This window comes from Momordica charantia (genome assembly GCF_013281855.1).
Source record: "Momordica charantia cultivar OHB3-1 chromosome 2 unlocalized genomic scaffold, Mcharantia_2.0 BLBB01000002.1, whole genome shotgun sequence".
In the NCBI taxonomy this organism is placed as follows: Eukaryota; Viridiplantae; Streptophyta; class Magnoliopsida; order Cucurbitales; family Cucurbitaceae; genus Momordica; species Momordica charantia.
The window spans coordinates 20,382,809-20,395,469 of record NW_028275160.1 but is presented as its reverse complement, the minus strand read 5'-3'; the positions used below and the strand labels follow the sequence as shown (position 1 = coordinate 20,395,469).

At 36.5% G+C, this 12,661-nt stretch overlaps 1 protein-coding gene across 3 annotated transcripts; it reads right to left on the bottom strand.

Annotated features, from left to right (window-relative positions):
* LOC111025189 (uncharacterized) lies at positions 1-11,535 on the bottom strand. Of its 3 annotated transcripts, XM_088121098.1 has the most exons (4): positions 11,288-11,535; positions 10,739-11,057; positions 673-743; positions 1-557 (listed from the first exon to the last, which is right to left on the bottom strand). In XM_088121098.1, exons 2-4 carry the CDS (start codon positions 10,752-10,754, stop codon positions 321-323), a joined length of 324 nt encoding a protein of 107 aa, XP_087977224.1. In that variant the 5' UTR covers positions 10,755-11,057; positions 11,288-11,535; the 3' UTR covers positions 1-320. The 3 variants fall into 3 exon arrangements, with proteins under 3 accessions (XP_087977224.1, XP_022158728.1, XP_022158729.1); XM_022303036.2 differs by lacking the exons at positions 1-557; positions 673-743 and adding an exon at positions 9,272-9,985 and having other exon boundaries at positions 11,288-11,534; XM_022303037.2 differs by lacking the exons at positions 1-557; positions 673-743 and adding an exon at positions 9,272-9,985 and having other exon boundaries at positions 11,312-11,534.
* Positions 11,536-12,661: the final 1,126 nt, after the last annotated feature.

Below are 12,661 nucleotides of genomic sequence, written 5' to 3'. Positions count from 1 at the left end.
CAAGTACATCAAAAGAGGTTGATTATTCATTACATCAGTACAAATATGTTTCTGAAACCAAAAGAGATTGCTGTATAGAGTAATTAACCTAGTTGACAAGTGATTGGTGATGAACAATTTGACGTGCCAATGCCTCGCCATCGGGCAAGGGCGTCACATAAAAACGATGGCCATTGGTGCTAAGGGGCGGCGTGAAGTCCCAGTCTGAAAAATATAGCCAACCAACCAATTACCAACAAACCTATTAATTATATAAGTCCCCATGATGCCACCTATAACTGCAATCACGATCACGAACAAAAGAGGTTCCTCGCAAACACCTAAAAGTGGCAACGCGCTTCCACAAGATCATCTATCAACAGCCCACCGAGGAATGCAGCAGTCACCATAGCATCACGTACTGTTGTTTCGAGCACGTATTCGGATGAAAATATATCCCATACAATCACTCCTGCAATCATAACCAGCACCATTATGCCTGCTGCACCCGACGCCTTTGATAAATTGTTCACTATCATGTTTCCTCGCCCCGATGCATTAATAATATCATTCAGCACCTGTAATAAGGCCAGTTTGATGACGTTATTCTTTAAATACTTTTTATTTACGTTCCAAAAAAAATTATTTTTAGAAAGTTTATTACGAAGGAATAAAAATAATAGGAATACTTACCAGGAATTGATCTTCACTTGCCAGCTCTTCGTATGCCACAGAAAAACCACGCCTAATCGTGTACCTGATGTCTGGACATTGGATGTTAGGTGAGTTTGTTCACAATTTAAAAGGTAACCATGTCAAACCAAAAAAATTTAGTGGTAAATGACACATAAAAATAATAATAATAACAACAATTGAGTCTGCAAATCTATATATATTCCATCTTTTTTTTTTCTTGATATCAAATGAAAATGGATAAGAGCAGTTTTAAACTTTTTGGGAAGTTATTTAAATGTTTCTTTAAAGCTGCATAAAGTATGTAATTACAATAAAGAAAAAAAAATCTCAAATTAATATATGTAATATTTTATACCAAGTAAACTAATATGAAATATAATTGTTTTCTATAGTTTGAATAATTTACTTTACTTTATTTGAATGTAATATCTAAAAAAACAAAATCTACACTTTTCACATATTTAAATCTAAAAAAAGTCTAACTTAAAATTTTTGATCCAGCACTCTTTTATAAAATTACAAATCTTTATCATTAACGTTGTTGATGCGTGGAAGATTCCGATGGGTATTGCCTCGGGATCTGCCACAACTTCGATGATCGAGGACCTGCAAAATTAAAATTAGACTAAACCGGTGCAACCTTAGTCACACAGGCTCCGATGCCAAAGTCAGCTCAATGAACGAAATCCCTTAGTATCAAGTCACTATTCTCTATTTCGCTTACCTCTAGGGTTTGCTCACCCCTCTCCTTATAGTCGCTCGGCTCTAATAGGGTTTCTTCACCACGTGACTTGTAACGGATGACGGCGGGAAAGAGGCTTGTAACAGATGCCGGGGAGGAATGAGGCTGGCTTGGAACGGATTGATGGAGGGAATCGGGAACGTCGGGCTTGGCCCATGAGCCGAGCCTTGCTCGGCTTGGCCCAATGGTCCAATTTTCGGCCCGCCACTTCTTCAGTTCTGTTTGCCGATCAGTTTTTCCTCCTATAACAGTTGCCTCCTACTCTAAAGGTGATGCTTTTTAACTTCTATTTTTATCTCCTTGAGAGTAAGAGTGTCTGAAACATAGTTACTCGTCCTCGACCATCGAGCCAGACAATATGGGTTCCCGTGTAGGTGTTATCACATCAACTCATGGTTTTCTATGCGTTGCGTAGGCCGAGAGCAAAGATAAAAAGGGGTTTTCATTTTTGCCCTTTGACCGAGAAGGTCATAGGTTCTTTCAACAGTGTGTCGAGCCACTTTTGGCTTTATCCCTTTGCTTTGTCACATCGTACCCATGACCAAGAAGGTCATGAGTCTCTCGGAGACTGTGCCGAGCCGATCTCGGACAGATGGTCACTTCGGGAGGCGAGCCGAGCAGTTCTCGGCCTAGTGGTTAAGGACCACTGGTTGAGCACTATTCCTTCCTTCGGGGTTATATAAACCCTCCAACACCTTCCAATTTCAATCACTCCTTTCCTTCAAGGTAAACTTTCTGTTTCATCCTCCTTTTTCTGATTTGCCTTATTCTCATGACGTCCAGTGATGGTCTAAATTTTGAGTGGACTTCCTCAGATAATGGGTCGTCATCAAATCCTTCGTCTGAGTCTGGACCCTATCGTCCTTCTTGGGTGGATAATTCCACTCTTACGGCGAGGGAATTTTGTCGCTTGAGTTCAAAGTATCACATCCCGGATTCGGTTAGCCTTCGTCTTCAAAATCCGAGTGAAAGTATTGATGGATCTTTTCCTAGAGAGGTTGTATTTTATGCAGCCATGTTCCAATTTGGAGTCCGTCTACCGTTGCCTCTTTTTCTTCAAAAATTTTTAGCTTTTAATCAAGTAGCTCCTACCCAAATCGTTCCGAATTGGTGATCTACTTTGATCAGTTGCTTTATTTTGTGGTCATTCTTTGGGGCCGAGCAACCTTTAACCGCTGCGGATTTCATGTTGCTTTATTACCTTAAGCATAGTCCCGAGGATAATTTTCACTTTTATGTTAGTTCTCAGAACCAAGCTCTTGATATGGGTCCTTCCTCAGTGAAGCATTGGAAGGACGAGTGGTTCCTTGTTGGTGGCGATTGACTAGCTCGTGATGAGAGAGGACTATACTTCCCTGTCCCGACTGAGTGTAGGGAGTTAGGTAAGTAAATTCTCGAGCTCTACCGAAACTTCTATAGACATCTATTCTGATATTTCTCTTTCTTTGTTGACAGTTCCTCGTAATTGTGAGCTTATAATCAAGACATTCAATTTCTATCATATTGTCATCCAATTACCGGATACCGAGCGTTGGGGCCCATATCTGGTTAAGTAGCAGAATTTAGTGGACTTTGGCTTGGCTCTCCCTCATAATCTTCCAGGTAATCGTCCAAATTCTTTCTTCACTTTGCGTGAAAGTCAATTTTGACTTTTATCTCTACTTGTACAAATGTCGAGACGAAGCGCTTCTCTGTATGAAATAGAACGCCGTCGAAATGCTCGGAGCTCGAGGACCAGCTCTAGTCGGGCTTCAGACATTAAGGTGACTGATTTGACACAGGAGGACCCCCCATCTCGGCAGGTTCGGCCTTCAATGCCCTCTGCAGCACCTCGGCGTTCTGCTCGGTTACAAGGGACGCCTACTCCCTCTACTTTTCGAGACCACACAGGGTCTTCCTCCCACGCTTCAACCTTCCCGATTTCCGGTTCATATAGCGCTGATGTCGACAGGACAGTTTACCTGGAAAGGGCGTTTGGCCTCTTGCAATGGCTCGGAGAATCGTCGAGTAGGTCAGATTTTGGCTTGTCGAATCCTCAGCACAGCATCAATGCATGCTTTAGCGACCTCCACTAGGTGAATATCTGCAATTTTTAAGTACCAGTCGTAGCGTTTTTACCTAATGTCTTTTTCTGACTTTGTAGGTTTTTAATCGTCTGGTGGTGTTCTCGGGCCGAGTTGCCGATGAAATCAACCACCTTCGCTGTCATTATGCCCCTTGGGAGGAATTGGATTGGGCCCTCTCCTCTTTGGATCAGGTCAATAGCCTCTTGGAGGGTGCTCGTCGTGAGTTGGAGACCGAGAAAAGAAAATCATGAGATGAGCTTGCTAACCTGCAAGGGAGGTTTGACGAGGCCAATGTTCGACTCTGAATTCTTGGCCAAGGAGTTCAAGAAAACGCAGGAGTATGTTGATCTGCAGAACGCCGCAATGGAGTGTGGCATCTCCTAGTCTCTTCGCCAAGTTTTCAGAGAGCATCCGACCATCGACTACTCTTTTCTTCAGGAGCACTTTAAGGTCGAATGTAGTGCCCCTGAGGACATGGATGATGAAGATACCGATGGGTAGGAAGGTGGAGAGCACTTTGGTGGAAAATCATCTTGTCTGCATTTATTGCTTTTATGTTATGTTGTTGTCTTACTTTTATTTGCAGCTACTTTCTTACCTTTATTTGTAGCCACATTTGGAATTATTAATCAATTATCTAGTTTCTTTCCCAATTTTTTCATAGTGGATGGTCTACTTTAATCAGTTGAAATTCCAAATTTCTATCGGCTAGTATGCTGCTATGATGAGTGCCGATAAGGTGAGGGTGCCGACCTGGGCTCGGTACCGAGCCCTCATCGGTTACTTGTCGCTTATTCGGCCTACGTTGAGCCCTTCTCGGCCTTAGGACATATCTATGCCCCCTACTTGAGGAGTGCATATGTAGATAAGAAATTTCTCAAGTAAACGGATAACATGAGCTTTATTAAAAATGGAAACTTGAATGAAAACGTAACTGGAATTTTTTCAAAGAACATAAAAGAAAGGAATTTTAACCAAATTGCTTTTATCCTACAACTCCTGGCTCTTTAAAGAAGTGTAGGAGACTCTCGTTTCTCAGATATTGCCTCTCAAAGAAGTGTAGTAACATTCACGAGATATCCGTTGTTCCTCCTCAATCTCTCATATGCCCTCTTGTGTTGGAAATTTCATTGATTGGTGATATGTAGATGGTATTGCCTTTACCATATGTATGGTCGGTCTTCCCAATATCGCATTGTAAGAGGATGCATAGTCGACAACCAAAAATTCTATCATCTTGATGATGCTTCTTGGCCCACTTCCAAATATCACTGGCAACTCGATCTTCCCTTCTGGGATGACTCACTCTCCCCCAAACCCTATTAAGGGTGTGGGGCTATTCTTAAGCGACTTCTCCCCTAAGTCCATGGCTTTATAGGCTGTTAAGGAGATGATGTCGGCTGAGCTGCCCCCATCCACTAAAATTCGATGCACATTTGTGTTGGCTATGTTTAGAGCAATGACCAGCGCGTCATTGTGTGGATGGAAGAGGTGATTTGCTTCATTCTCTGATCATTCAATTTTTGGGGGTGGTCTTGCTTGAAAGGCATGGTATATTTCATGTTGATATTGACTTGTCCTTGCTTCTCGTACACTGGTCTTTCTCTTCCGACCAGACTCCGTTGGATCACCCATAATCGTTCGGATTTCCTTGTCATGCGACTTGCTGTCATTCTCTTCAGTTAGGGGTGCTTTAGGATTCTCCACATATTCTTTGAGATATCCTCTCCGAATGAGTCCCTCCACCTCTTCTTTGAGGTCAAGACAGTCTTGGGTGGCATGGTCGTAGTCTCAGTGGAAGAGACAGTATTTCCCCTTGCTTCTCTTACTAGAAGGTGCTTTCATTTTCTCTGGCCACCAGAGTAGCTTCTGGTCCTTGATTTCCACTAATATATGTTCTAGTGGGACTATCGTGGGAGTGTACTTATCAAATTCCCGGGGTAGTTCTTTCTAGTTGGTTCGATCGCGCTTCTCCCACCTCGATCCTTGTAGTTTATCTCCTGTCCGTTCCCTTTTCTAGTCAGTCCGCTTTCCTTTGGATTCCTTTTTCGAATGAAAAAATTCCTCCATGCTCATATATTTCTGGGCTCGGCTCAGAGCCTCTAAAAAAGTGCTCGGGGTTTTCTTTCCGAACGAGAATGACAAGTGCTCATCCTTTATTCCAAATGTGAATGCTAGTAGGGACACTGCATCAGTTAAACCCTCGACTTGTATCTTTTCTTCGTTTAACCGAGCAACGTAGTCGTGAAGGCTCTCTGTTGTTCTTTGCTTGATTGTTAGAAGGTAGGCCATGGGTCGGCTTCGACTTCGTCCTCCCACAAACTGGGTCACGAATGCCCTTGCCAAACTTTTGAAGTTGGAAATCGAACCTCGTTTTAGCTGTCGAAACCATACTCTGGCTGACCCGCTAAGGGTGAAGGAGAACACTCGACACCGTATTGCTTCCGACACTCCATATATATCCATCCATTATCGATAGGCATCGAGGTGATCTACCGGATCGGCCGACCCGTCAAACTGCTTTACATTGGTAGCTTGAATTTTGGAGGTACCTTCTCCTCCATGATCTCTTCTGTGAATGGCGAATCAGCTTGGTCTAGTAGCTCTTCGAGATCAAACCCCTTTTCTTTCTGACCTAATTGTCTTTCTGACGGCTTGGGTCGTTCAGTTGGTTTCTCATTGTCGAAATCTAATGACTCGAGATCTGGGCTATTTCGATCGCCTTTGCCTTCATTTTGCACTGGGGAGACTTTGTTTGCCTTTTGTCCTTCTGTGGACTTCGACAATCGAGAATTCGGGTGCGTCTCTTGTCGTTTCCTCCAAGCCTCAATCTACTCTGCATGTTGTTTGTCGATTCTTCAACCTCACTAGGTACAAGACCCTTTCTCTTTTGGGGATCCCTGCGAAGAGATGATTGATCTGTCTCCCGATGTTCTAATTGTTTGAGTAGTTGGGTCATGCGTTGAAACATGTTTTCCACCTTTTATTCCAGGACTACAAACTTACCCTGAAGTTGCTCTGGGACGGCAGTAACAGGGATCTCGAGCAGTTCTCGGCCTCCCAGTTGGCTCGTTCCGTCTCCAGCTCCTCCTAGTTGAAGGTCATCCATGTTTAGCCTCCTCCTTGGATGGCAATCATCATCAGAGCATTATGGACTTTTCTCCCGGAGTCATGATTGGTTGTACGATTACACGTCCCCACAGACAGCGCCAATTGTTGATGCATGGAAGATTCCAATGGGTATTGCCTCAGGATCTGCAACAACTTCGATGATCGGGGACCTGCAAAATTCAAATTAGACTAAACCGGTGCAACCTTAGTCACACGGACTCTGATGCCAAAGTCAGCTCAATGAACGAAATCCCTTAGTATCAAGCCACTATTCTCTATTTCGCTTACCTCTAGGGTTTGCTCACCCCTCTCCTTATAGTCGCTCGGCTCTTATAGGGTTTCTTCACCACGTGACTTGTAACGGATGACGGCAGGAATGAGGCTTGTAACGGATGTCGGGGGGAATGAGGCTGGCTTGTAAGGATTGATGGAGGGAATCGGGAATGCCGAGCTTGGCCCTGGGCCAAGCCCGGCTCAACGCCGAGCAAGGCTCGATACCGAGCCCTGCTCGACTTGGCCCAATGGTCCAATTTTCGGCCCGCCACTTCTTCAATTCTGTTTGTCTGTCGGTTTTTCCTCCTATAACAAACGTCTCTTTATAATTATTTTGGTTATTAGTTTTATGTTTCAAAATTTATGCTTGTTGTTTCAGGGTTTATCTAATTTGTTTGTTATATTTATAAAAAAAATTGAATTCTTGACTAAATTTCAAAGTTAAAAAAAAAGGTATATTTAAAAATATTTATTTTAGGTTTCAAGTTTTATTGGGTAAAAAAGTAAATAGAAGAACAAGATAAAACATAAATAAAAATAGTGTTTTAGAAGGGTACTTAATTTTTTAAAGTAAGAATAAAATAAAATAATTGTCAAATGGATTTAAATTTGTAATAGCCTTGCGCTGCGTATGAAAATAAATTGTATATTCTACCATGCACATGCGTGTATTTGAAGTAAATGATGAGAAATTAGATACTAATTTCCATAGTGATTTGATAACATTTTTATTTCTGTTCCTTATTTCAAATTTTTTAAAGAAATCTCAGCATTATTTTACTGCTAACTAATTTTTTAAAGAAATCTAAGTATTATTTTACTACTAACTAATTTTATTATTCCTGACTACCCAAATCAATTTCTTCTCTTTTTTTTTCATTTCCAATTTATCTCAAAACGTAAATAAAAAAAATTGTATTTTCATACTTGAATTCATGGATGTTAGTCAATAAAATTAATATTAATTATTAAAAGTAAAGAAACAAAACCACAAATACGAATGTTTCCAAACGGATTCTAAATACCTAAAATTGATCCAAGATTCTAAGGGTTGACTTCCAAAGATGGAGATACTCGAACCGCGTTGGGTAGAATATTCAAAAACAGTCTTTTGTTTTCAAAAACATTTTTTTTACGTTTGGTGATAAATTTTGTCAAAACACGTTTTCCATGTTTTCAAAACTGGGCTGTAATTCTTTGGGTTTTATTTTATTTTTACAAAATTTTTATGGGTGGATTAATTTTGTCCTTTTCTTTTATCACTTTATCCTCAATTTATTTAGTTAATATGTGTATATATTAATTAATATGTTAAATAATTTAATTACATGAAATATATTTGTATGTATTAATGAAATTTTAATTCGCATGATTTCTAGACTGTTGTCATAGTTTTAACAAATTTCTAATTAAAGATAACATTTATGTTTTCAAATTTCAAATTTTAAATTTAAAAGTGCCTAGCTACATTCAAAATATACAAATTTATATAAATACATTATTTCATATTATATATTCACTTCACTCTTTTTAATGTCAAATGATGTAAAATGTAATATATTATAAATTCTACAACATTGTATAATGATAATTATATAAATTTTGTAACAAAAATGTTAAAAAATTAATTAATATTATTTTAGATTAAATTAAATATTTAGTTGGTAGCTACTACTATTGTATAAATATATTGTTAAACACAATGGACAATTTTTTAAATTGATATTCAATTTTCAAATCTAATATTAAACACATATCTCAAAACACTAAAAACAAAAAATACAACTCTATTTTGATTGAATCACTTTTTCTCAGATTTCTGTTTCCTAATCATCAACCCAACACACCCTCACATATTTATACGTGAAGCAAAAATGTAACTAACCAAACAATAAAATAAAATTATAAAAATGTTTCCTACACATTTAACCCACAATGCATACTTTAATTTTTGTTAAATTATAAGTTTAGTCTGAATTGTTGTGTCAAATAGATTATTAAAAAAGAAAAAATAATTAAACTCTTCAAGAATGAGAACAAACATTGTCATCCTCGTTATTAAATGTTTGACAACTCATTATTTACTATATATATATATATTTTCTGCGATTCTCTACGTTGTCAAAGTTGGTTCTCATTATTGTTGAGCCAAATATTTTCTATTTAATAGATATCTAAACTTTGAATTTTGTGTCTAATAATTTCTTGAACTCTATAGATATTTAATAAATGTCTAAACTTTTAAATTTTGTATTAATATGCCTCAAACCTATTAAGCTTTATTTTATTTATTTATTTATTTTAATACAAAGATCCATCAGAGACAAAATTAAACTTTTGACGTCCTAATAAACACAATTAAATTTTGTGTCTAATAAGTCAATAAATTTAAAAGAAAACAATGTAAACCAAAAAAAATCAAATGCATATATTAAACACAAAATTGAAAATTTAGGGACTTAACAGAAACAAAGAATCTAAAAAATTCATACACCTATTAGGGGTGCACAATCAAACCGAGAAAACCAGAAAAACCAAAAACCGAACCGAATAAACGGTTTTGTCGATTTTACGGTTCGGTCAGTAATATGTGGTTCAGTTTCAGTTTAGAATTATAACCAAATAGCAAATATGAATCGAGCCACATTATATATTTATATTTATATTTAATATTATCAATAATTATATATTTATATTACATTTAATACATTGGTGAACGTAAAAGTAAGAGTCATGATGATTCTGATGCACGGCAGACGCACGGCAGACGAGGCACACAATATTTCCTTGATTTTTTATTTTAAAATTAATATCTTGTCTTTTCGGTATTTTATTTTACTTTTAAAAAATTACAAAATTGAATTATAGTTGAATGGTGGGTTTGTTTTCAAATCTACCATTTCTACTTGCCCTCCTTTCTCATCTTGTCTCTCTTCTTACTTTTCCTCTTTTCCTCTTTTCCTCTTCTCATCTTCCTACATTTTTTTTTTCTTCAACCTCTACATTTGTTGTGGCTACCTCCAACCCAACTTCTACTGTTGCTGCTGCTACCTCCAATCCAATTTCTATTGCTGCCGCTGCTCCCTCCATGAATCTATCTTCCGTGACCTCTGGCATCCTACTTAGAAAGTTATTTATATTGTTAAAGGTTAAGATGCATGAATTTTTTTTTCATGGGGTACCCCACCCACTTTCAAAAGGTATAATTAGTGATATAAATTTTAGCAGAAACGAGGAAAAATTACATCTTTCATTTTAGTCCAGAAATCGCAAAAATCGCAAAAACCGATTGAACTGAAGCGACAGTTTAGTTCGGTTGGTATGATAAATGCGGTTCGGCACGGTTTATAATTTTTTACATTTTAATATTCAGTTTCGATTTCGGTTCAGCTCTAAAACCGAACCGAACCGAACCGTGAACACCTCTAACACCTATTAGACTCTCAAAAACCTATTAGACATAAAATTAAAAGTTTTAGAGATCTATTTGCCATTTTGTAGAGTTTTAGGTATATATTAGTCGCAACATTAAAAGTCAAGGAACAAAAAAACATTCAATTTAATGTTTAGTAGCCAATGCGAGCATAGCTTAGCATTAATTGATATCTATCTCCAACCAGTAGATTTTACGCTCGATCTTCCAACTCCATATATGTTGTACTAAAAAAACCTTAATGTTTAGGCTTTTTTTTTTTCTTTATTTTGGAATGTCCTATCATAAATATAGGTGTGAGAATATTCCAATCTACAATCTTTTAGATGGAGACATAGGCTTATAATAAATCACTTTGATATTTGGTTTTATAGAGTAAAATTGATTTCAAAGAGGAAAATGTATTGTGGTGTTGAGAAAATAAGTATATATGTTTACCTTTTAAGGAGATCATTGAACTTGATTCCACTATTTTTGAGGTATCTGGAGAAGCTGCGCGCAGCTACACTTTGACGATTCCTAGTATACTCCAGCATATAGTTTCTATACTGAACAATTTCGTTTCGGTGCTGACTTATCTTTCTCAGATAGTTCACCCGCAATGCATAATTCTTCACTTCCTGAAGCCCTAAGTTGACGGACGAAACTATGTACGAGAAGATATCGTTAGCAATCAAAGATCGAGTTTTGTCGTCTTTGAATGTGTGCTTCATGACATCGTTGTCGTCCAGAAGCCTTATCACTGACTCGTAATTATCTGCAAAAGTTGAGCCAAACTTCCCGCATTAATATTTATGGGTTCCATCTCAAAATCAATTGGCTAGAAGTAGTCAATGATATATCTATTATAAACCTATACAAGGTCTCATTTCTTCTCAACGTAATATCCTTAATTAACATTCATGCGTCAAACCTGATCTCTAAACGTTCTGGAAACATTTTGTACATGTTTTCAAATTCAATCTATGTTAAGATGAGAAAACTTGCCTCCATCCTTCGCTCGATGATTACCTGCGCTGGCTCTCAGATATTGGGCAAGTTCGTGTTCATATTGGAATTTGATGTTTTTTATGGCATTGGCCTCTTGATTCCTAATTATTCTTGCTAGCTTTCGCAGTTGATCGCCTTCGAGAATCACAAGGTCACTCATATTGTTGAATCGAAGATGGCGAATACTATTTTCCACAATCTAATCGTCTTCTCATGTGGGTTTTATCTGGTTTGCAGTTTGTCAACATTTATATATTACATAAATACCTCATTTTTTAAAAATATATTATTTACATTTTAATATAATAGTCATTTATGTAATGAAAATTATCGAGGTCAATGGTTCTTGGATCCTTAACAAGATTAGTGGATTTTTTTTATTATTTGTTTTTTTATTTTTGAAACTATGATTACTGGTTGATTAGTCGTATATGTATTATTGTTGAATTTTTTTTATTTTTTTTTCGCATCAATAGCATGTAAGTGGGTAGCAACTGGACTATTTTATTTGTCATTTATTTGTGCTATTTCTGTAAATAATTCATTGAATATTATGTGTACAACCCTAATCAACAACCTCGCTATTTAATTAATTAATTATTTACTTAGTTTAGTTTTTTATTTCAAAAAAATGTCACGAACTTTTCAAAATTTCAAACATAGCAAAATATTTGAATTTTTATTTTCGAAATTTTTATTATTCTGCTTTTACCCTTATGATATATGATATTCATTCAATGTATATCTGTATATGATATAAATCTCATGTATATCATCAATCTATATCTGATATACATTCAATGTACATTTGATATACTTCCGATATGCATTCGATGTACCGCCCCTGGTATACATTATCAGATGTATGTATTATACTTCTAATATATATATCTAATGTACCTCTAATTTAGGATATACTAATTAAATATAATTGCAACTTATATACTAGATATAAAGTATATCAAATGTTTAATTTTTAGTGGTATATCGGCTGTTTAAATTATATTTTACCATTGCAGTTTGTTGATTGATATACTAATATTATCAATAATGTTGATTACTATATCACTACTATTTATTATATATTAATATTAATTAAATACTAAATATAAGGGATATTAGTGTTTAAATTTATAAGGTATATCAAATTTCTAACTTTTTTTTCTTTGGACGTGCATGTCCACATAAACCTTTTATATGCAATAACTTTATATTTAAATTTTTTTTTTGCACCATTGTTTTCATATGAAAAAAAAAATAGTGGATATAATAGCATTATATCAACACACATGTATTATAATTATATTAGTAGATATCATAGTTATATCAGAGGTATATCAATACTAAATAAGAAACATATTAAGTATATAT